The following is a 23,729-nucleotide window of genomic DNA, read 5'->3' as shown; positions in this document are numbered from 1 at the left end:
GAGCTACAGGCTGAAGGTGGTGCAGGCCTACGCGCCAACATCTAGTAATGATGACCAGACTGTTGAAAGCTTCTAAGAAGACGTGTAATCGGCAATGAACAAAGTAAAAAGACAGTTCACTGCATTGATGGGCGGCTTCAATGCGACAGTGGGTAAGAAGCAGGCTGGTGACCAGGCGCAGGCTACTATGGGATAGGTTCTAGGAATAGCAGGGGAGAGTATGAGTGGAGTTCGCAGATAGAAATAACTCACGCATCATGAATACCTTCTTCCGCAAACGAGAGAACATGAAGTGGACCTGTAAGAGCCCTAATGGTGAGACTAAAAATGAAATTGACTTCATACTATGCGCTCCCCTTGTATCTTGCAGGATGTGGAGGTCCTCGGAAAGGTGCGCTGTAGCGACCACAGAATGGTAAGGTCTGTAATTAGCTTAGACTAGAAGAGTGAACAGAAAAAGCTAGTTAAGAGGAAGTCCATTAGCGAGCTAGCGGTAAGAGGGAAAATAGAAGAATTCAGGATATCGCTGCAGAACAGATATTCAGCTTTAACTGAGGAAGATGATATTAATGTTGATACAATGAATGATAATCTGACAGCTATCATTACGGAGTGTGCAGTAGAAGTAAGTGGTAGGGCGGTTCGACAGGATACCGGTAAGCTATCTGAGGAGACGAAAGATCTCTTTAAGAAACGTCAAAGCACGAGGGAATCTATAAAGAATAGAACTAGCAGAGCTATCGAAGTTAATAAATAAGCGCTAGGTAGCCGACAAAAGGAAGTTTATTATGGAGAGAATCGAGCATGCTCTAAAGAACGGAGGTAGCCTAAAAGCGGGGAAGAGGAAACTAGGAATAGGTAAAAACCTGATGTATGGTTTAAGAGACAAGCAGGGCAATGTCATTAGCAATATGTATAAGTTAGTTTATGTAGTCCAAAAGTTCTACACAAATCTATACAGTTGCCAGTGTAATTAGAACGTTAATGACAGTAGCGCACAGCAATGGGTCATCCTGCCAGTAACGAAAGAGGAAACAAAGAAAGCCTTAGGAGCAATGCAAAGGGGAAAAGCAGCCGGTGAGGATCTAGTAACAGCAGATCTGTTGAAAGACGGAGGGAACATTCTGCTAGAAAAACTAGCCACCCTGTATACACAATGCCTCATGAACTCGACCGTACCAGAAGCTTGGAAGAACGCAAATATATTCTTAATTATTGAGAAAGGAGATGCAAATGATTTGAAAAACTGCCGACCAATGAGCTTATTGTCCGTTGTCTACAAGGTATTTACTAAGGTAATCGCTAATAGATTCAGGGCAACCTTAGACTTTAATGAACCAAATGATCAGGCCGGCTTTCGTAAAGGGTATTCCACAATAGATCATATTCACACTATCAATCAGATGATAGAGAAATGCGCAGAATATCAGGAACCCCTATATATAGCCTTCATTGATTATGAGAAAGTATATTGGAAACCTCAGCAGTTACTCGGGCATTGCGGAATCAGGGAGTAGATGAGCCTTATGTCAATATACTGGAAGATATATATAGGAACCGTACAGCTACCATAGTCCTCCATAAAGTCAGCAATAAAATTCCAATAAAGAAGGGCGTCAGGCAAGGAGACACTATCTCGCCAATGCTATTCTCCGTCTGTTTACAGCAGGTATTCCGAGGCCTGACTTGGGAACAGTTGGGGATAAGAGTTCATGGAGAATACCTAAGTAATTTGCGATTCCTTGATGACATTCCTTGCCAAATCACTCAGGAGATGGGCTTCAAAGAATGATAAATGAGTTAGACAGGCAGAGCAGAACGGTATGTCTAAAAATTAACGTGCAGAGAGCCAAAGTAATGTTCAACAGTCTAGGAAGGAAACAGCAGTTCACAATTGGCAACGACGTGCTGGAAGTGGTAAAGGAATAAGTCTACTTGGGGCAGGTAGTGACAACTTATCCGGATCATTAGATGGAAATAACTAGAAGGATAAGAATGGAGTGGAGCGCATATGGCCGGTTTTCTCAGATCATGAATTAGCAGGTTACCAATATTCCTCAAGAGAAATGTGTACAACGCTGTATCTTACCGGTACTCACCTACGGGGCAGAAACATGGAGGGTAACGAAAAGGGATCAGCTTAAGTTAAGGACCACACAGCGCGCCGTGTAAAGGAAAATGATAGGTGTAACGTTAAGAGACCGGAAGCGGGCACAGTGGGTGAGGTAACAAACGCGTGTTAATGACATCCTAGTAGAAATCAAGAGGAAGCAATGGGCTTGGGCAGGGCATGTACTGCGAAGGCAAGGTATCCGCTGGTTCTTAAGGGCAACAGAGTGAATTCCAAAAGAAGGCAAGCGTAGCAGGGGCCGGCAGAAGGTTAGGTGGGCGGATGAGATTAGGAAGTTTGCCGGCATACGGTTGGCGCAGCTGGGAAAGGACAGTGTTAATTGGAGAGACATGGGAGAGGCCTTTGCCCTGCAGCGGGTGTAGTTAGGCTGATGATGATGATGATGATGAAGCAATATGTGCTGCGTCTGCTTATCTGTATCATGAACCGGTCGCCGCAAGGTAAGCATACTGCTGGCGGAAATCGCACAGCCAGCTGCTGCGTCGCTGCCCTGTGGCCTTTTAATTGGCAGAACACCCGGCTAAATGATTTTTCGCTTGTACGCGGAATGTTTGAGAGCACTGCAATCACGATATACAAGAAGGCATATCACGTGGTATTTTTTGTACGTAATAGCTACAAAGTTTGAAACTGCGCAGTCGGATGTTTTGTTTTCCGGAGCGTTGTGCAACTTTAAGATTAGAATTTTTTGACTAGCGTTGTTGATTCCGAAGTTGGTTAATTAATCTTGACTAATTGTACAATTAAGTAGATTACAAAAACTAGTGACTTGCTGCATACAATAGCCAGCGAAATGCATTTGGCACGTCGTCTTCGAGTCCCTCGGCTTATTTTTAAATTCCGCCGCGGTGGCTCAGAGGCGGTCACCTGCTGATCGGAGAACCCGGGTTCGAGACCGACTTCGGCGGTCGCGTTTCGATGGAGGCGAAAAGCAAAGGCGCCCGTGTGCTGTCCGATGTGAGTGCACGTTAAAGATCCCCAGGTGGTCGAAATTAGTAAGGAGCCCTCCACTACGGCGCCTCTTTCTTCTATCAGTCCCTCAATTATGTCTTCCCTTACGGCGCGGTTCAGGTGTCCGCCGTAATGTGAGGCAGATACCGTGCCATTTCCTGTCCCCCAAAACGAATTTTCATTTCATTTTTTTGTATTCTTAAACAATATCAAAAGTTAACAGGGACACCCTATACAATAAAATGCTAAGTTGAAACGCCACAACTGTATAAGTTTTTAAACGATCCCGTTTCCATTCTGGCACGGCAAGACATTGACGTTCTGTCTAGTACACGCGGGAGCCGATCACCTTCTCTAAACGAGTGATTGTTCATAAGCAAACTACGCGGAGTGAAGGAGAAAACTGCTGCTAAGACTTGAAGCCGCCTAAGGGAAATCTGCCAGTATACTTCACTCGCTTGTCAATCTGCGGGCCTCAGTCCACAAGCCTGGAATTCGAATCTTAGCACCTGCTGCATATCTCATAAAATTGTCAAAAATAAAAGTACATTTGCTCTTTAGAAAAGCTGGTCGAGATATCGTCGGCATATTTGATTACTATCCAAGTGCACGTGATGCACATTTCAACAGGACGCCATTGGAGAGTACTGTCTGAACAGATGCTCCCGCTTCACTGCGGCTATGCTTGAGGCTAGCCCACTTTCGCCTGGGTGCCATCTCAATTGACAACTGTCAGCCGGTTTCAAAGCAGCTGGAAAGAAATATCGACAAGGGCAATGGCGTGTCATAGCATCTGAATACGTCCTGTATAAACAACTAATTCAAGAAGAACAAAAACTTTGCTGATTGGATTGCGTTCATGGCTTTCTAGCAAAAAGAAAAAGAGCATAAAAAGTTGGGACAGCAGTTAATTAAAACGCGAGATTGATAAAGCGGTTGGTAGCAGAAGCTTAAGTGCTTGTTTGCAAAATATAGGCAATATTATGCAAAGAGCGATGGTAGAAGAAAAAAAAAGAGTAATTACAGACAGAAAACTACTTTGAGCGAACGAGAGTTTCCAAGCGTTATTGGCCTTGAATTCGAGCAAGCATGTTGGAATGGCAGATGGGAACTGATTTCATATTCAGCAGCTCCGCATGACCCGCCGCGGTGGCTCAGTGGTTAAGGCGCTCGGCTACTGATAAGGAGTTCCCGGGTTCGAACACGACAGCGGCGGCTGCGTTTTTATGGAGGCAAAACGCTAAGGCGCCCGTTTGCTGTGCGATGTGAGTGCACGTTAAAGATCCCCAGGTGGTTTAAATTAACCCGGAGCCCTCCACTACGGCACCTCTTTCTTCCTTTCTTCTTTCACTCCCTCCCTTATCCCTTCCCTTACAGCGCGGTTCAGGGGTCCAACGATATATGAGACAGATACTGCGCCATTTCCTTTCCCCCCCAAACCAATTATTATTATTATTATTACAGCTCCGCATGCGTTCCATGAGTAAAGCAGACGACACGCCTTCTCAGTGGTGATATACAATGCGTATGAAGGTAGCGGCTTCATTTTCCAATCCGCAAGAGAGAGAGAGAGAGAGAGATAAAACATTTCTTATTTCATTGAAGTGTTCTACGAGTCAAGTAGCAATAGTTTTGAAAACTCGGTCCGCCACAAATTTAAACGTGCCATACAAATTTGCTTGCAGAAACCCCACAAAGACACTAAATGTTGACGTCAGAACCGTCAATGATCGGAAACAAGAACAGGGCAAAAACTATTCGCAGAGATGTGACAATACATCTGTTTGTATTATGCGTGGAATAAATATTGGTTCATGAAAATGAAAAAAAGATGCCATGCTAGACGCGTCGTTAGACAATGCAATCCAGATGAGAGCACCTTGAAGGTTTAATAGTGTTCTGGCGCGAGCATATGTGGCAAACGCTAAAATACGCCTTAAAGGTGCACAGAAGAAGAATCTGAACTCATCTTTTTACCGCGGGAGCTCCACGTACACGTTCTAAGCATTCTTAGAGAATTTGAATTGTTGTCCTGGGCGGCCGATTTCTCTAATTTAAATTGAATTAAAAGTCCCGGCTCCCGCCTTTTTTTTTTTTTGAAGTCAACGCTGAAGGTAGGAGGAGTCTACCAACGCGTGGAGTGCCTTTCAGCCATTGCCGTGCCAGGCTTCGCTTTCACTTTCATTTTTTTGTTTTTTGCCTTGTGCGAATAAATGCAGGGTAAAATTATCCACCGTGTCAGGGTTAATTTGAGATACATGGGAGAGGCCTTCGCTCTGCAGTGGACGTAGTCAGGCTGATGATGATGATGACTTATAATACGTCCAGGAATTCGTAGAATTGTATTTAGAGCACACCATAAATTTGAAAATCATTTACCATAGCTGCATGGTATTGTCTCACTACATCAGTATTAATAAAGAACTCTAATCCCAAACGCTAACCTTGCGGGAGGTTTGATTTGCTTACTTCTAACTATCTGAATCGCTTAGAAGACGGTATCACCAGCGTAAACATTAAGTTGTGACTAAAGTATGAGAAAAGTAATTATTGGCGAGTAGTGGTCAACTCCAAATGCTAGTTGTCCGAGCAGTTAGGCGTTCGCTTAAGCTTAAACTGGGTGGTAAGCATGCCCTTGCTTGAAACCTCCGGGACCGCATTCGACGTCAATGGATTGTTGCAGCTCGTTTTCGCAAGGCCTGAACGCTTTGTGAAATGTGTCCAGGATTTCGGCCACTGCTTTTTCGTGGCGATGGGCGTTTCTGTCGTACACGTCAGGTTGCTCGAGCACCTCCGGCAGAGTTTCCACCTCCGAGTGTGCCATTCTGAAAAATGAACGCTCAAGTGCGCCTCCTCACAATGGCAAGAGAAGAGAACGTTTAGAATACAAACACAAGGTCAGATAAAATATTCACATCCTCTAGGCTGTACGCGGAAGCTGATGTAGATTAAAACAGTGCATTAATGAAGACAAGCATGTCGGGAAGGATTTCAGAGGTGTCATGGGTGTGAGCTCCTTTCCTGCTACACAGAGGATTTCGTAGCCATAGCACATGATGCGCAAACGGATCCATTCGGGGAAAATGAAGCAAATACAAGTTGAAAAAACAATCAATAAAGCCTGAATTGCATCACAAAACTACAAAAGTAAGGAGTTGTTCGCTCCATTGAGGTGGATTTTTGAAGACCTGCAGATATTAGAACCCAACATCCTGCTAAGGTTCCGCGGTGGCTCTGAGGTTTTGCTGCTCGAATGCTGACAAGAAACACGCGCGTTCCACTATGGCCACGGCGGTCGAATTTGGATGGAGGCGAAATGCTATTGGTCCTTGTACTGTGCGATGGCAGTGCACGGTGATGATGCCTGCATAGTGCAAATTGCCCTGAGCCCACGTCTACGACGTCTCTCGTAGACTGAGAAGCTTTGGACCATCAAATCTCATAAACCGTATCAAACCTACAAATGTTGATTTATTTGCTGGTTTCGAGGTTTAGGTGCACGCTCAGAGTAACTGTTCAGAAGTCTGATACCGAATTGTGACAAATCATTCCGGCATGACTTTATGGGCGAAGCTCGAGTATATTTGCAGCTCCATCTTAATTCGCCTCGCTCCAGCATGTCCCTGGAGTTCTTTAATTTCTAGGCATTTCTACTGCCTGCGTTCGAATACATTTACTCCGTATTCACTAAAGGTACGAGAATTTAAAATGTGAAAGGGCAGTCTGTCTGGCTTTCCATAAATGTCACTGGTTTATCACATTATGTTTACTTTCAAAGGTATTCATTAAAGGCTATTTTTCTAAAAAGGAAACGGGGGCACTAAACGAGTAACTCTACCATTAGCCTATAAAGGAGTACATGATGTGCTTACGTTCACGTGTGCCAGTTGTCGCGGCTAAAGTGTACTAGTGGGGATCACACATGCGCGGAGGAAAAAAAAATCTCTCTCCGAGCCTACGCGACAGGAAGCACCAGCTGTGCTATACATTCCACATGTGAGAAAAACAACGCAGGCACGGGACAGCAAAAGCCGCCGGTTTCACGGCCGTGACCTCGTGGCTTGCTATGAGACACCTGCCATGGAGTATGCAATCGTCAACGGAAGTTGAAGAGAGGAATTATTTAGTGGCTCAATTTCTTTTGATTATTTTTGTCATCTATATCCTGTGGTCTACGTGACACAATCGCCGGCAGAAAATATTCGCTCGCATGGTGCTGTCTGTATTTTTTTACCCAAATCACGTGTCATGGCACTCATGCAATTTTTGTCTATGCGCCATTTTTTTTTGTTTCACAAGTGTAGTACCAAAATACATGAACAAAAAAGCGCTGCAAGCAATCAAATTTATCGTGACTCATGTCTCCTGCGCTCCAGGACATGATCTCTCCAATCAGTCTGCAACCCGCCTTTCCGTGCGCGAGCTGCTGCCGTTGTATTTTGGCTAATTTCGTAAACTCACCTCCTCACCTGACTACCTGCCATACTTCAGCACATGGTCCTTTTAGAATCCAAACTGCTGCCGCGAAAAGCTGTCGTTAATTTCCTATTCGAATAACATGTCCGATCCACAGTCCTTTCTTCATTATTTCATCTTGTACAGGAATAAAGTTTGCACTACAAATGCACTATTAAAACAGAAAATAAACAGCACATCAAAATTTAATATTATTAAGCAATAATGGGGCACTATTGTTAGGAGAGCGAAAACAAAAGGTAACTGTGACAAGCGCTAAAGAACCGTCTCGATATTTACATGGTCACAACAATTACTGCACAGAAACAAATTGCCATAGTAAGCTGGTGACCTCTATCACAATAACTGCATGATAGCCAATTTTCAAGTTTTTCAGGCAAAGAAACTCTTATAACGCGTTTATCCCATATCATATCTTTCTTTTTCTTTCTGCCACGCACCGGGCGCCACCCGAGCATTTTTGTACATTCATTTTTCTTCGACTGATTGAGCATGTTTAATCGGACATAAGTTGCCTCTGTAAATAGTCGGCGCAGGCGCGCTGGGTGCGGCGCCAGAGTAAGGTAGTTGACTTTGTGTTCGCAGGCCAAGTATCAGCGAGCACAAAATGTAAGTCAGAACAGATACTGCGGAAAGGTTCGAATGGGTCAGGAGTTTTTAATCATCTCTGTGGTGTGTAAGAAACGGAGCTAGCAAGTTCCACCACTGTTGAACAGAACAATGCGCACCTTCTGGTTAATCGATAAAGAAAAATTATTTGTAATTAGAAAGTTATAATGATTGTCATCAACGCACCGAAGCACTCCACAGGAGAAATACCTGCCCCATTCCGCGCCCTCTCACACAGAATAATGCTTTCGCGTTCGGCGTGTACATTTACTTTCTCTGTCACCATTATAATTAATGTTTCGCAGCAATTACCCCCTGTGCTGCTTGCAAAGGTAGCATCATCAGGAACTTTTATTATTTATTTTTATTTGTACTAGCACATACGTCACAGTATATTTGTTCAAGGTTAGCGGAGTTTCAAAATGTCTTTTTTTTTTCAGGCAATCGGCATTAAGATATGTTCAATTGGCAAAATTACTCTGTTCCCAAGATGGGTCGGATGAACACTGTCGGGCATGACCCTATTATCAGGAGATAATTATTCAATGAACTGCCTTAATTTACCAAAAGTAATTTAGTGTGCGCCAAGTTTTATTCCCGCCATTCGCTGCGCTGATGGAAAATACGTCATCAGCAGCTTTTACATGGCCACAAAAACACTGAACTGGATTCAAATTCTGTAAAATTCTTCCGCGCTTTTAAGAGACTTCATTAACAAGCAAAGTGACGCGTGCGATTAGAGATCTCGCAGACACACACCAAGAAATTTTTGCGATTCTCTATCCACTGCCTAGCACTTGGGGAAACCATCTGCCTTTATCTCATGACGTCACGGTAGCGGCAGGTAGGCCTTGTATCCTGGTGGCGTTGGCAGAAAATTTTGCCGGTTTTTACATGGCATTGTACTCGGAGGAGTTGAAACTGCAGCAGGTGAAGTACCACAATCGCACGCACAGGGGCTTCAAGAAGTCGAGTACGCGATGCAGATTCACGGTGTGCTGAAAGATTCGAAGTTCGCGATTCACGTAGCATTAGGTAAACAATCCATATTTTTTATGAACCGCAAATGCTACAAATCTATGCGACAGCGCAATTTGATTGCATGCCCTAGAATACCGATTCAGCTTTTGTTTTGTGAAGTCGCAGACACTCTATATGAAGTGCTCATTATAGTCGGTTTGTTTTTGTTACTTGTCTTTGAATTCCTTGTTAGAGCAGATATGTGAAGAAGATTGGGCGATGTCCGCTTACGCCGTTGGTTATCGTCGGCCGTGAGATAAATACGGCTGCAAGGAGGCGGCCTCTCAAAAGTTGAATTTCTCGTATCTGTTTGTTGCTTATATGTAAAAAGCTTAATCATTTCCTGAGAAACAAGCCTCTGTATTTGATTAACGCTAACGATTCCAATTCATGCACATAAACGTAAAACAGCGAACTGGGCTCTTCGTCCGGTAGTCCTCGAGTCCAACGCGAGAAATCTTCTATCAGGACAGAAAGCTTTACGGCTGACTTCCCGCCATGTACTCAACGTGAATGCTTCTCTGCGACATGATCCTTACGAGCATCTGGGCTTTTAGGCCTCTTCAAATATGTGTGAGCGCAAAGCACCTGAGGTGCAACTAGGTAACTTAGCTTGGACCTACTGTTGAGAGGAAGACCTGCAGGACGGTCTAAGCTTTAGACCTGGTGCAATGGCAGCGGCACAACGCTAGACTGACTGAGGAGAAAGAATTCACTCAGAAAAACGGCAAAATTATGCTCTGGCAATCACAGCTCTGCTCTGCGCTTTGTAAATGCATTTAGAGTGCACGATGCAATGTGAGCATTGTGCACATATCAGAACAATCCGCATTGTTATACGTTTGTTCTTTTATTTACATAAACTGAACTCATTTGAAGTGTACGAAAAATTGGTTTGGTTTTATGGAGATCAACGTCCCAAAGTGACTGCAGCTGGCAAGAAGGCCGTAATGGAAGGCTCCGTATAATTTCGACCACCTGGCGTTCTTTATGTGACATCGCACAGTACGCAGGACTCAAGCATTTCGCCTCCATCGAAATGCGACCTCTGCGGCTGCGATAGAAAACGTGTGTTTCGGGTCATCCACAGCGGCGGCTTCGCATCTATTAAAAGAATGAATTAAAAGACTGGCGCATTAAGGCGTTGTGTCTGTTTTGTTTTTTTCTACTAATAGAACGGCCGCAGTCGGTTTGGAAGTTTTATTTGTTTTTAGATGTAAACGGCTTTGGAATTAAGCGAATTAAATCGTAGAAATGTAAACGCTGATCGCAAAATGAAGATGAAAAAGGAAGCATTTCCTAATTATGATTACCATCAAAACATTATGAAAGTTCGTGTTAAATGTGGGCATGCACAGTTGTGCAGCGGTATATCAGCACTAACCTGTGTGTGGTGACTCCTTTGTTAGCTGACTTTGGAAGTCTTTCTTTCACGTCATTGCATTCTTGCTATTTTTCCATGAACCCTTGAGTACACTTTGTGGGAAACGTGTCCGAGCATTCATCCCGCATGTAGCCAACTCCCCATTGCACGCACGGATGTTTTCCTGTCTGTTCGCCCCGGTTACCACGGCCTTTTTTTATGCCGTCTGTAGAGCGCGACTGCCAACATTTGTAGTGGAGTCCCCAAGGGAAACATGGAGCGGGTTCTTACCATATGAGCCGGACGCCCATAAACTGCTCCTTCCAGTTGAAACCTTGGTAATTTGCCTCGTGTTCTGAATAAGCGTCTCACTTTTTCCAATCTTAAGTGGCAGGTATGTGTTACTGCGGAAATGGAGTGTTCAATTGTTTAATTCAAGCTATTTCGGCTCTTTTTTGCAACTGAGGAGAGTGCCTGCATTGAGAAATAGCCACGCTCGTTCTTTTTACTTCTTGAGTGTGATTTTTACTTGGAGTTTTACTGTTCATCATCCTCATCAGCGTGACTGCACCCATTGTTTTGCAAAGGCCTCTCCCGCGTCTCTCCAATTATCCCTTTCCTTTGCCAGCTGCGTCCACCCTATGCCTGCAAACTTCTTAGTCTCATTTGCCCACCTAACCTCCTGCCACCCCCTGCTACGCTTACCTTCTTTTGGAATCCACTCCGTTGCCCTTAAGGACCAGCGGCTATCTTGCCATCGCATTACATGGCCTGCTCAAGCCGATTTATTTCCCTTGATTTCGACTTGGATGTCATTAAACCGCGTTTGTTACCTCACCTTTCTGCCCGCTTCCGGTCTCTTAACGTTACAGCTATCATTTTTCTTCCCACGGCTCGCTGCGTTGTGGTTTACTTAAGCTGAACCTTTTCATTAGCCTCCACGTTTGTTCCCCGTAGGTGAGTACCGATAAAATACAGCTGTTGTACACTTTTCTATTCTGGCATAAGGTCGTACTATTATTCCATCCAAATAAAGAAGTTTGCCAAACAAAACGTTTCATCTGCCAGCAGGAACTCCAGGTATATGTAACATTCGCACAATTCACTTAGAGCAGCTCGTGGATCCCTGGCGGGCTTTGCTGGTCCCGTGGAAGGTTGCCCCCACATGCCAGCGCCGTTCCTCGAGTTAACGATAGCTCGAAGGAAGTTCACCGCGTTGCTGGTTACAGGGGCAAGCGCGTATCTCTCCAAATTCCCCTCCCTACGCAGAGTAGCATGCCAGCGATATTGAAACGCCGGCTAAATTCTCTGTTTCTTCATTAAAGAGTCTCTCTCTCTCTCTCTCTTTCGCGTATCTCTCTGTTCGGTGAAGAGGTGTTAAACCATCCACGCGACAATAATATAAGGTTGAGAGAGTGAAATGACACTTTTCGCCTTGCGAGAGGCACAACACATTCAAGCGGTGCAGCTAGGCTGAGAAGACGGGTGAGGCGACAACGACTCGTTCATCTCCCCAGTTCCTACGTGCCTGTAATTCTTTGGCCGGACTTTGTGGTCAAGACGGGTATTGTGATAGACGTAAGCAGCGCGGGCTACCGAGAACGCGCAGATGAGCTACCGAGGAGCTACCGATGGAAAAGAGAGTGCTATCGCCATTACCATGCGTGCACCTCTGGAGAATCTGCGCGAAAAGAGACAAATAAGATGAACGACGGAAACGGCCCATTTCAATTGCGCGATAGTTTGGTATGACAAAAGGGTATGAGCGAAATTTTCTTGTATGACTACAGCCGTCATCTGGTCTATTAAGGTGAAAAAACGGTGTCATTTCTTTTTGCTGCTACTGCACTCCTAAGCGGTTGCTGTTGAATGCTTTTGAATATGATCGATATTTTGATTTCTGAATTCTGATATGGTTTCACTTTTGTGCTGTTTTTATTTGCTAATAATAATGCATACTAAGACCATCCTGGATGCCCTTTTTCCTTCTTTTCTAAGTCAAATATGAAACTTAGCTTTCTGCCGCTTAACATTTTTATATTATGTAGTTTCTGTCTTGGCATCCTAATGTAGATTTCACTTGCCCGTGTCAATGTTTTAGAATTGAGTTAACAACGCACCTGCATGCTTTACCAGAACCAACGAGAGTTTTTAATTAGAACGCCCTTCGTGCAAGAAATGTGACTCGCTGCTCATCTGCCAGGCAATCTCGGCTCCTCGTTACGCCGGCGAGCAAAGCGAATTTGTTTCGTCGGGGAAAAAGGAGCCTGTTATCATTTGCGCCCCCCCCCACCCCCACCCCTCCCCCCCCCCCCCCCCCGCGACGGCAGAACCGACGCAGGACTGCGGCTGCTTCTCGCTTTTTCAAGACAGCAGCGAGGTCTGACAGCAATTTCTTTTCTATCGGAGCAGAGCGCGCGTGAGCCCCCCAGATCGCGTGTCTGTCGTCGGTTGCGCGGCTGCACACTGGCTTGCGTTGTTTTATCACAGTCCTCGTTTCACGTTTCAATTCCCGCGTGTGAGCTTGTAGCGGAGATGTAATGGCGACCTTTCAGAGGAGGAGGAGATAGTTACGATTCTCATGTGAAACACTGTAGTTCCTACGCTGGAAGAGTGGCAAAAGGAAGATGAAGGATCAGTACGCGCCGGAGGCGGTGGTTGGTGCGTCCATCTTTAAAGCAACTCGTACGCTTGGGCCAAGGCTGCAACCTCCTGCTGCTGCTTCGGGACCGGGACGTGGAGTATTACAGAGAGTGAGTTCATGTGAGCTTACTCGTGACTCTAATATGGGAAGCGCTATCACCTCACTGGCTTGTTCTCTTGTCGGCAGCTGCCTGCGTCTGTCACCGACATCCTTGTAGAGGTCCTTAGGCCTCGTATCCAGAAAAAAGACACGCGATTAAGTAAGGTGATAGCTGTAGACCATCGCGTGGCGCAGGTTATCAGGTGAGGATGAAAATTTTATATTACTCCTTGCACGAGATTATGTACTGGTGGTTTTATTTTTTATTTCGGTTCTCATGTCTGAGACAGCAGGTCGTAACGTGTACAAAAATTGTGAAGGGCTAGCATTAGAAACCGATTTTGCCCAGTTTAAGTTTTATCTCTCTGTCCGTTCATTGTACCGTCCGCCTGTGAGCTCCCTTTCGCTTTCACGTATTTTCCCAGCCCTTCACAGTTTGACTACGATATATCACGCTTACAAAGCAAACCAGTGTTTGTTCACTATGAAAAATACCCCAATTGACATCTTGCACTCTCACCAGCTCAGTGGAATTCATTACCATCTTACGCTGCCACTATGAACGATTTTCATTCTTTTCAATCAGCGCTTCATTCTTTCTAGAGATCTTAAGGCATTTAATGTTGATTTTTCCATTACATTCAGCGCTGCGAGGAGTGCTCGTTTTTTGTTTTTCATTTAAGTGATGTAAAATAAAAAACAACAAATGTGTTCTCGTGACGTTCTTTTGTTCATTTCACTTTTATTTTGTAGTAATATGTTTTTATCGGCTAAATATGTTAGGGGAATCCCCCAAGGTGGAGTAGATTTGTAATAAGGGAGTAATTACTCATTGACATTTACCCGAGCGCAGCCATGTGGCTCCAAAGGAAAGCTATACAGCTTTCTCAGAAACTTCGCTGTTAAAGAAAAATTCGTCCTGGTCCGGGGTTCAAACTCGGGACCAGGGCTCCACCGGAACAGTCGCTCTACCCACTGAGCTAACCCGGACGGCAAGCTTATGGTAGGGCGAGAACGAGTTCATCAATAAATCGAAGTGGGAACAGTGTTGGTCAAATATGTTTTAGGGGATTCCCCCGAAGTGGAGTAGGTTTGTAATAAGGGAGTAATTACTCGATGACATATCCACACAAGCACAGCCATACGGCGAGAAAGGAATGCTATACAGCTTTTTAAAGAACTTCACAGTAAAAGAAAAATTCGGACTGGGCCGAGGTTTGAACCCGGGACCACCGCTACACCGGAGCAGTCTCTCTACCCACTGAGCCAACCGGGACGGCAACCTTAAGGTAGGGCGAGAGCGAATTGATCAATAACTCGGAAGTGGGAACAGAGTTGGTCAAATGTTTTAGGTGAATACCCCAAGGTGGTGTAGATTTGTAATGAGAGTGTTGATCAATAATAATGTAATTGATCAATAACTGGAAGTGGAAACAGTGTTGGTCAAATGTTGTAGGTGAATCCCCCAAGGTGGGGTAGATATGTAATAAGAGAGTTGATCAATAATAAGGTAACTGATCAATTTGCTCTCGCCCTACCGTGCGCTTGCCGTCCCGGTTAGCTCAGTGGGTAGAGCGACTGCTCCGGTGAAGCGGTGGTCCCGGGTTTTGAATCCCGGACCTGGAATTATTCTTCTTTAACTGCGAATTTTCCGAGAAAACTGTATAGCTATTTTTTGTAGCTGTATGGCAGCGCTCGGGTGGATGTCAATAGACACTTTTAGACGGGGCGTACGCAGTAAGCTTGCGTACGCATCTCTTACTGCGTTGCGTACGCTGTGAATAGCTTAAATACGAAACATTTAGTTGGCCGTGCCGTAGCGTCCCTCCTGCGCTCGTGTAAACAGTACCGCCATCTAGTGACAAGACGTCAAAGCACACCAACGCAAGGTTGAAGAAATTTTCATCCGTGATTACTGATAACTAGGGTGAATGCATTGTGAGCCTTTTTTTTTGTTCGAAGAAAAGCTATGCAAACCGAAGAAAATGTAAGAACTGACTAAAAGCTAGAAAACTGCTTCGCCAGGTGTCGTTGCAACGAGGAAAACACTCTGCATTTAGTTATGCCTAGGAGCTTGAAAATCGCCAAATTATCTGAAAAACAAGGGCTATAGTTATCGCTTATACCGGTACGTGTTGGCAAGATTAGGCGAAATAAAAGCGAACCGCTAGAATTTGAGCGTGCTACTGCGTAAGAGAATCCCGCGGCGACATGTATTTATTCCGAAGCGAGAGAGATGATGGCCGCCATGTTCTCTACGCAGCACGTAGCGTCCCACGTTGCGTACGCTACGCTGTGCTTTATAGTGGGCGCGCGTCCGCAACTTGCGGCTAGAGACGTTGCGTTCTGCGCATGCGCATTTGTTACCCGCAGCGTCGTTGCGTGCGCAAGCTCACTGCGTAAGTCCAACTAAAAGTGTCTAATCAGTAATTGCTTTCTTATGTTTTTATTGCACGGTCAGTGTCTGTATCTGTTTTCTCTTTCGCTGTCTTATACATGGCGCCTTTTTACTAGGTCTTAGAGTATTAATGCATTTGCCTGCACTGTGAAGGTTTTTGTATTCAACATACCCTTCTAAGTAATCCAATTGAGGGGCCTTAGGGTGTGCAAATAAATAAATAAATAAATAAATAAATAAATAAATAAATGCCAGAAAACCTGTCGGTGTATCTCGCTTTAAAAAGTGCTGATTGTCCTGCTAATTGTTTACTAATATTTTTTGCTCCCATTGAGAATCAACAAAATGTGACTACTCAGGACAAAGAGAAAAAGTTCTCTTTACTTTTACAGCCCATTCCGTAGAAAGGTACAGACGGTGTGGAGGAGCAATACAGAAAACGTTGGTGCCATGAGCCACGAAAAAACCATCACAAATATACATATAAGTAAAAAGGACGCGCATTGTCCGTCTTAAATCGTGACATAATAGCAAGTACACTGGCGAAGAGGTAGTTACCACCCTCATCCACCATCAGTCGTGTTCACGACTGCGGTAAGGACATCACGAGACACGTCCTCTGGTAATCATAGCGAGGACAGATCTTGTCGCATTGTTGCGTGCAGTACTGCGCCTGTCGACACACTTGCGGTGAAGAAAGCGCACGGCTGCATCACGAATCCACCATGTGTAACTCGGCCTCCAGAAAACTCCCCGTTTCCTGTCGCAGTTTTAAAGGGGGGTGGCGTACAGAATAGAAAAGAGCGCTGTGCAGTTTGAAAACGTTCGGATGATTTTTTAAGCTAATGCTGCTCGTGCACGCAAGGGTGGAACTGCGTTGTCTTCTAGTGATTGCCTGCAGGCCTGCACACAGCACATAAAGCAGACTAATTTCAACAAACAATTGCATGCATCAGTTTTACACCGTAACACAGAAGGGATTAAGTTCCTGGTGCTCTAAATGTCAGGTATGGACATTAATAACAGAGAGAATCGTGTTAACGGTATTGTGACTTTCACAGGCCAAGTGAAACGCCTTTTGCAAATGAATCGCTTTTACGCGACGTGAACTGTTGAGCGCGGCACTTATTGTAGCAGGAAAGCCAGAGTAATAGAGGGATGGAGCAATTAGACAAGTTCTTTCGAACGCTGTGCGGAGTAAAGAAGCGATGCGCTTTAACCAACGGCCTATCTCAGCGCCTGCCTGCTCTGTTCAGGGTTACGGCCACGAGCTGAGAAGCGAAAGAACGAAGCACGATGGAATTACCCAAAAGAAAATTAATGTGCATTAGCGGAGCTAATCCAGGAAATAGAAAGCGAAAGATGTCGGCGTTCACTGTGTTCTTTGGCGTTGGCGTTGACAATGTTCTAGACGGCAATGGCTTTGACGAAAGGAAGGACGCATAACTGGCTATCTGGATGTGCGGACAAGCCATTCGTGCTTTGATACATGTGACGGTGGTGAGAGAGAGATGTGGCCTGAATGCATTAGCGCTGACAGCGTTGTGGCTGACATGCGGCACTGCAGCAATAGCTATGCCGCAGCCTTCATTTCGTGATCAATCTTTCACGATCAACCATTAACTGCACGCCCACAGGGTGGCAGGGAGGGCGTGCTGCCTATCCAGCTTAGTACGTCAGTGCCAACGTCTAAACTTCGCCGAACGCTCGGTGAACTCAATATTACGGATTGGGAAACTTATCGCAGGCGTCCCGCACCCAAAGAAGGCATCCAATACATACAAACTTGGAGTGAACACATCAGGGAAGCTTGCAAAGCTAGCACACAGAGTATACCGCGCACAAAGAAAAGCCCGGAAGTAGATCGTCACCTCCTACACTTGTGGGAGGCTCGTCGTAGTCTCGTCCGCAGATGGAAGAAGCAAAGGTTAAACCGCAGACTCCGACTTAGGATATCAGAACTTTTCGAACAAGCCCAGGAGTACGCAACGCAACTCGCTCAGCAATACTGGATAGATTTTTGTGCCTCCCTCAAAGGCACACTCAGCACCTCGCAAACTTGGACCATACTAAGAAGCTTAATTGATCCGAACAAAACGAAAACCACAGTCATTCGCACGTTGCAAGAATTTGCTGACAAATTTCAAGGAAAAGATCAGGAATTGAAACAAGCCCTACAAGACCATTACATTGGCACTCAAACAATCCCGCCATGAAATCTTCAATACACAGGAGCTCTGAACACTGATCTAGACGAGCCCATCACGGTGGGTGAAGTATATGCGGCAGTAGGAGCCGCCAAACGCAATACAGCCGCAGGAACAGAGAAAGTGCCCACGCAATGATAAGAAACCTTAGCTCAAAAGATATTGAGCAAATGACCGACTACCTTAATGGCCTGTGGGAAGAAGGACGATCCCAAACGAGTGGCGACATGCAGAGGTTGTCACAATTTGTAAGGCCGGAACGCGGCCCACCCTTGAAACATTAAGACCAATCTCCCTTACATCCTGTCTCGGGAAGCTCTATGAGCGAGTTATCTAAAACCGGCTCGTGAATTTCATTGAGGACAGGGATCTCTTTCCACAGTCAATGATTGGCTTCAGGCGCGGTCTCTCAACCCAGGACGCCTTTCTCTTGCTTAAGGAGGAAGTTCTTACAGGTATCCCAAGAGGAAGCGAGCATCTGATCCTGGCGCTTGCCCTTAAGGGAGCTTTTGACAATGTCTCACACGAAGTTATCCTCCGCGAACTGAACTCCCTGGGATGTGGTCAGAAGATCTTTCACTGCATTAGAGCTTTCCTCACGGACCGCACTGCAACATTTGAATTGGAAATGCCAGATCAGATACCATACCAATGCCAAACAAGGGCCCTCCGCAGGGATCAATCATCTCTCCCCTCTTATTCAATATTGCCATGACAGGATTGGCCCGTCGGCTGCAGGAATTATCAGATATAGGATTTACACTGTATGCAGACGATATAACTATCTGGACGACTAAGGGATCCCTTGCACAGAAGAAACAAGCCATACAGGAAGCGGCATCGACTGTCGAAACATTTGCCGCTAGTAGTGGCATTCGCTGTGCACCGGAGAAGTCAGAAGTAGTCAGGGTGCACGGTCAAAATTACAAAAACTGTGGACCAATAGATCTCTATGTAGAAGGCCAACAGATTCGAGAGGTCTCGGTCATTAGAATTCTCGGGCTTTGGATTCAAAGTAACCTACGCGCAGGACATACCATAAAAACTCTCAAAACAACCACCCACCAAATTACACGTATGATTCGTCGTATAACACGCCACAAGAAAGGCATGCGCGAGGAAGACACTAGTCTTGTACAGTGCTTGGTTATCTGCAGAATAGCATACGGCCTTCCGTATCATCATCTCACAAAGGGAGAACTTAAGCAGGCCGACACTGTCATTCGCAGGGCGTACAAAACAGCTCTCGGCCTTCCTCTAAGCACCTCGACCGAACGTCTAATCAAGCTTGGAGTCCACAACACCTTTGAGGAGATCAGAGATGCGGTCTTAGCATCGCAGAGAGCCCGACTCCAACAGACCACCACCGGAAGAGCCATTCTTCAGCGCATTGGTACACCACGAGATCTACAAGAGTTCTGGCGACACACTTGCGTACTTGCAAACATAAGAGGACAGATCTCGGTGGCTCCGCTCCCAAAACATATGCATCCAGAAATTCACAAAGGCAGACGGGAGGCTAGGGTCACTCATCTACGCCGGCGTCTAGAGTCAGATCGCAAAGCAGTCTATGTAGACGTGACGGCGTATACTGAACCGAGCATCTTTGTTGCAGTCGCCCTTGACCACAATTTTCAACTACTGACGAGTGCTTCACTCCGGGCTGAGGATCCTGTCGCGGCGGAAGCCTCCGCCATCGCCCTTGCCATAAGGCATTGTGATCTGGCGGACAAATCAGCTCACATAATAACTGACTCGAAGCGAGCCTGTCAATATAGCGTTACAGGGAGAGTCCCAAAAATGACAGCGGCTCTACTCATACCGTCGGGCCTCTCACCTACACTTCAACGCCACCGTAACATTACTTGGACCCCGGGCCATTCAGGTCTTGAAGGCAACGAGGCGGCAAACAATCTAGCTCGTGAGCTAACAAACCGAGCGGATCCTTGCCCGTACCTCACCCCTCTACCATCAAACTATGGGGAACGGCTGGAGATGCTTAGATTAGATCGTAAAATATATCCCCCTCCCCATATTAAACTCACCACAGAAGAAGCCACATTTTGGAGGCGAATACAAACGAATACCTTCCCTAACCTGTACTTGTACAGCTTCATTCACCCTTCCAAATACCGCCCCTTCTGTCCATGGTGCGGCGATAAGCCTACGCTGTTTCACATTTCCTGGAATTGTCCCCAAAAACCACCTCATCTAAAACATTACAGACATCATACGAGCAGTGGGAGGCAGCCCTGACCAGCAATAGTCTGGAGGACCAGTGTCGCATCATCAGACTGGTCCAAGCATCCGCCCAAGCCACCGCAGTCCTGAACTGAGGCGTCCGCCTACTTGACTCGTAGAACACTTCAATGAAATAATAAATGTTTTATCTCTCTCTCTATCCAGCATGCGGAACGCAAAGCAGGCTTTTCAGTTGGACACCAACACTAAGTACATGAAAGCGAGATTGAGGTCTCCACTGACCCACACATATGGTTGAGCGCCTTTTCTTTGTGAAAATGAACGGCCTTTGCAAAGTTGTCAACGCCAATGAACTCTATAAACGCCCTCGACTCACTTCTTTTGTTAGGTTTTTGAGGAAAAGAAATGGCACAGTAACCGTCTCACATATCTCAGCGGACACCCGAACCGCGCCGTAAAGGAAGGGATAAAAGAGGGAGGGAAATAAGGGAAAACTAAACATTGAAAGTTGGATTTTGATTAAAGGCACGGCGCAGCGCAGCCGCGGAACACCTGTGGCTCGGTGCTACTAGTGGCGCATGCGCAGCAATGACTAGGGACCGAGAGAGAGTGAAAAGTTGGAGGTCGCTTAAGCTTGGCCTTTAAAAGCAAGACGCGATAGCGTGTTGCAGCATTTCCAAGGAATTGACGGAAGGCCATCGTCCTTCGGTGCGACCCCTTGCCCGGACAATTAAAGAAAGGAAAGATATTTTGGTGGAGACCTGAACCGCGCCGTAAGGCAAGGAAAATGAAAATACACTTTTTTAAGGAAAGCAAAGGATGCCTGTTTAAATATTCTCGCTGGAAACCCGTACCGCGCCTTATGGGAAAGAAAATTCCCTTACGGCGCGGTTCATGTGTCCACCGAGATGCGCCATTTTTACTCACCGCCAAAGACACCAACGACACCGGCTTTACTGCGACACCAGCGCCTTAACGCTGTCGCGTTAATATCCGCGCCGAGGCGCGCGTTGTGACGTTATGTGCCTCCTCGGAGCATAGCCTCGGAGAAACCGCAAGTTCGCGGTCAGTAAAGCTTTCGGTTAAAAAAAAAACACAATGCAACGCAAAACGGCCGCAACACTAAAAAAACGAGCGTTGTGACGTTGAGGAGGACGCGAAGACAGGAACAAAGTGTTGCTCATGAGGCGGTAGAGGTCTTTATTTCCTCCTTTGTTGCAATTGCACTCACCACATTGGCTGGTGCCACTTCATTTTTAGGAGTCTTTCGGGTAAGCAGCCAAGCTCCATAACCACTTAGCCATCTCAGCGGCGAAGCGGATGTTCAATCGCTTTCATTTGAATATGCTTCGATTTTATATGCGTGCGACTCTCTTCGGATCGCACTGTGCTCTCTATTCCGCATGTTGGTGGTTGACTTTGAAAGTGCGTCTTTTGGAAGAGCAGTTGCCTTCAGGCCATTGCATTCTTCTTCAAACATTTGGCAACGCGGCCTGTGTATTGATACGTGAAGGTGAGCAGTCTCCATTTGCTTTCTTGCTTCGGCTTTGCAGGCTGCTTGTTGTTCAAAGTGTGCTCGATAGTATCCTGACTTCGCTAGAAAATGTGGCTGGGACAGCAGAATGGATTATGCCTTTTTCCGAATGTGGTTCATTAAGGAAATAAACTGTTCGATATAGGCGTAGTTTCCGTTATGACCATATGTGTACTACACAGGCTCTCTGAAGAAAAAATTACCAGGATTTAAAAGATAGACAGCGTTCTTCAGAAATGAATTAGTGGTTTAGGTGTCTTAACGTCCCAAGGTGACTAAGGCTATTGGGGACGCTGTAGTGAATGGCCGGGTGGTTAAAACTAAACAGAATGCAATTAAATGCTAGTAAGACCAAATACATTCTCTTCAGGGCAAAAGGTGTAAAAGCTCCTGACAACCTAAACTTAAACTTTGAAAACACTCAGCTGCAACAGTGCTCACAAATTCGTTTTCTAGGTGTTTTGTTTCAAGAAAATCTCTCTTGGAACTCGCCTGTCGATCAGCTTCGCAGTGATCTTTGTCGGGCGGTTGGCATTTTAAACAAACTGAGATATTATCTCCCGGCGTCCGTAAAGCGGCAAATATACTATTCATTAATACATTCCCGTTTAAGCTAATGCTCCCTTGTGTGGTTAACGACGACGCAGACAAATCGAGATTCCCTCCTTGCAATTCAAAAGCGGGCATTACGAGCTGTTGGGAAAATACAGTTATTGCGCAGCTGCCGGCCTTTGTTTAGGTCTTATGGAATATTAGAAATAAGTAAACTGCACACATACAAACTATGTCTCGAAATATTACGCCAGTACAAACTAGACAAAATAACCTTCGAAACCACCTATCACACTAAACTTAGCACATACGATCTTCGAAAACAATGTATGGAAACACCTCGTGTACGCACAAATAATGGTTTTCAGAGGTTAGGATGGCAAATTCCTGACTTAATTAACCAATACCCTATTATTCTGGATACTGCACACACTACCCCCTCTATACGTAAATACAAAATGTTAATTAAAGCAATGCTCATAAATGAACCTTAAAGATAAAAACTTAACGTATACCTATCACTAGTGTATGTTTTGTAAATATTGCTCTGGACGAATTCTGGTTAATGTTTGCTGTGTGCGTTTTGTAAAGATGTCTTAATATATTGTGTAAAAATAATGAAAGTGTGTTCTATTATGTAATGCTCTTCTTGATTTTGTGTAGCCAGTGGTGCCGCCTGTCATCCGGGTGGCGTGGCCTCGTCAGGCAATGTATGCCTTTTGCCACGTCACCCTGGACAACCTCTTCGTTGTCTGAAATAAATTCTGAATGAAAAAAAATGCGACCTCTCGGTGTTCCTTAACGTTCACTGACATCGCACAGTACACGAGACCCTAGAATATCGCCTGCATCGAAATTCGACCACCGCGGCTGGTATCGAACTCGCCTATTTCGGGTCAGCAGCCGAGAGCCATAACCACTGAGCCACCGCTGCAGCCGCAGAAATCAATTCAAGGGGAAGTTCTAAAGGGTTATGTTAACTATATGTTAGTTTTGTCACTTTGCGTGCTTTAATTTTTAGTTTTCATTTACTGACGATCATTTTTAGATAAGCGTGGCTTTGAACTCTCAGGTCTGTGTTGGAAAGCTGGCGAGTTCCACCAACGAGCTTTTGAGAGGTAGATAAAGGTAGCCATTTTTTTTGCGGCGGCGATATTTCAAAAACACCTGTCGGCAACGTGTTCCGTGTTCCATATACGCCATGAATGCAGCGCTCTCTTACGCGATCTGATAAAGCGCTGTCTGCTTCGTGCCTTCGCGCTGACTTTGGTTTTGAGATGACCGCGGGCTGCTGAAAAACCCCGCCGACAACGCGCCTTTCCCAGCCGCTTATCTTCCTCTGTCTGAAAGAACGTTCCGTTCAAATTGAGCATACAAAACGAAAACAAAACCATTACGCAGGTATCAGCTTGTCGCGGATATCTAACCCGCTATCCGATTGTGCCGAACAGGGTATCATCTGTAATACCATCAAAGTTTATGCGAATAAAAGTCGACACGAAGACAAAAGACACGACAGGCCGATCGCAAACTAACAAGAAGC

General features: G+C 45.5%; 2 protein-coding genes across 9 annotated transcripts in view; one reads left to right on the top strand and one right to left on the bottom strand.

Annotated features, from left to right (window-relative positions):
* Window positions 1–7,037, bottom strand: part of LOC144101768 (uncharacterized) — a 106,719-nt gene extending 99,682 nt beyond the window's left edge. For 3 of the 4 annotated variants that reach the window (XM_077634958.1, XM_077634956.1, XM_077634959.1), the window contains exons 1-2: window positions 6,955–6,983; window positions 5,854–5,907 (exon numbers count right to left, since the gene is read on the bottom strand). In XM_077634958.1, the coding sequence (XP_077491084.1) occupies window positions 5,854–5,906 (53 nt within the window). In that variant the 5' untranslated portion in view covers window position 5,907; window positions 6,955–6,983. Of the gene's footprint in view, window positions 1–5,853; window positions 5,908–6,954 lie in introns of all 4 variants that reach the window. The other variant, XM_077634957.1, reaches the window with a different exon arrangement.
* The window catches only part of LOC144101771 (juvenile hormone acid O-methyltransferase-like), a 282,036-nt gene that overhangs the window by 212,858 nt on the left and 45,449 nt on the right, over window positions 1–23,729 (top strand). The gene's annotated exons all lie outside the window — the stretch shown is intronic.

This window comes from Amblyomma americanum, chromosome 8, assembly GCF_052857255.1.
Source record: "Amblyomma americanum isolate KBUSLIRL-KWMA chromosome 8, ASM5285725v1, whole genome shotgun sequence".
Taxonomy (NCBI): Eukaryota; Metazoa; Arthropoda; class Arachnida; order Ixodida; family Ixodidae; genus Amblyomma; species Amblyomma americanum.
Note: the sequence above shows the minus strand (reverse complement) of the source record. Positions and strands in the feature narration are given on the sequence as shown.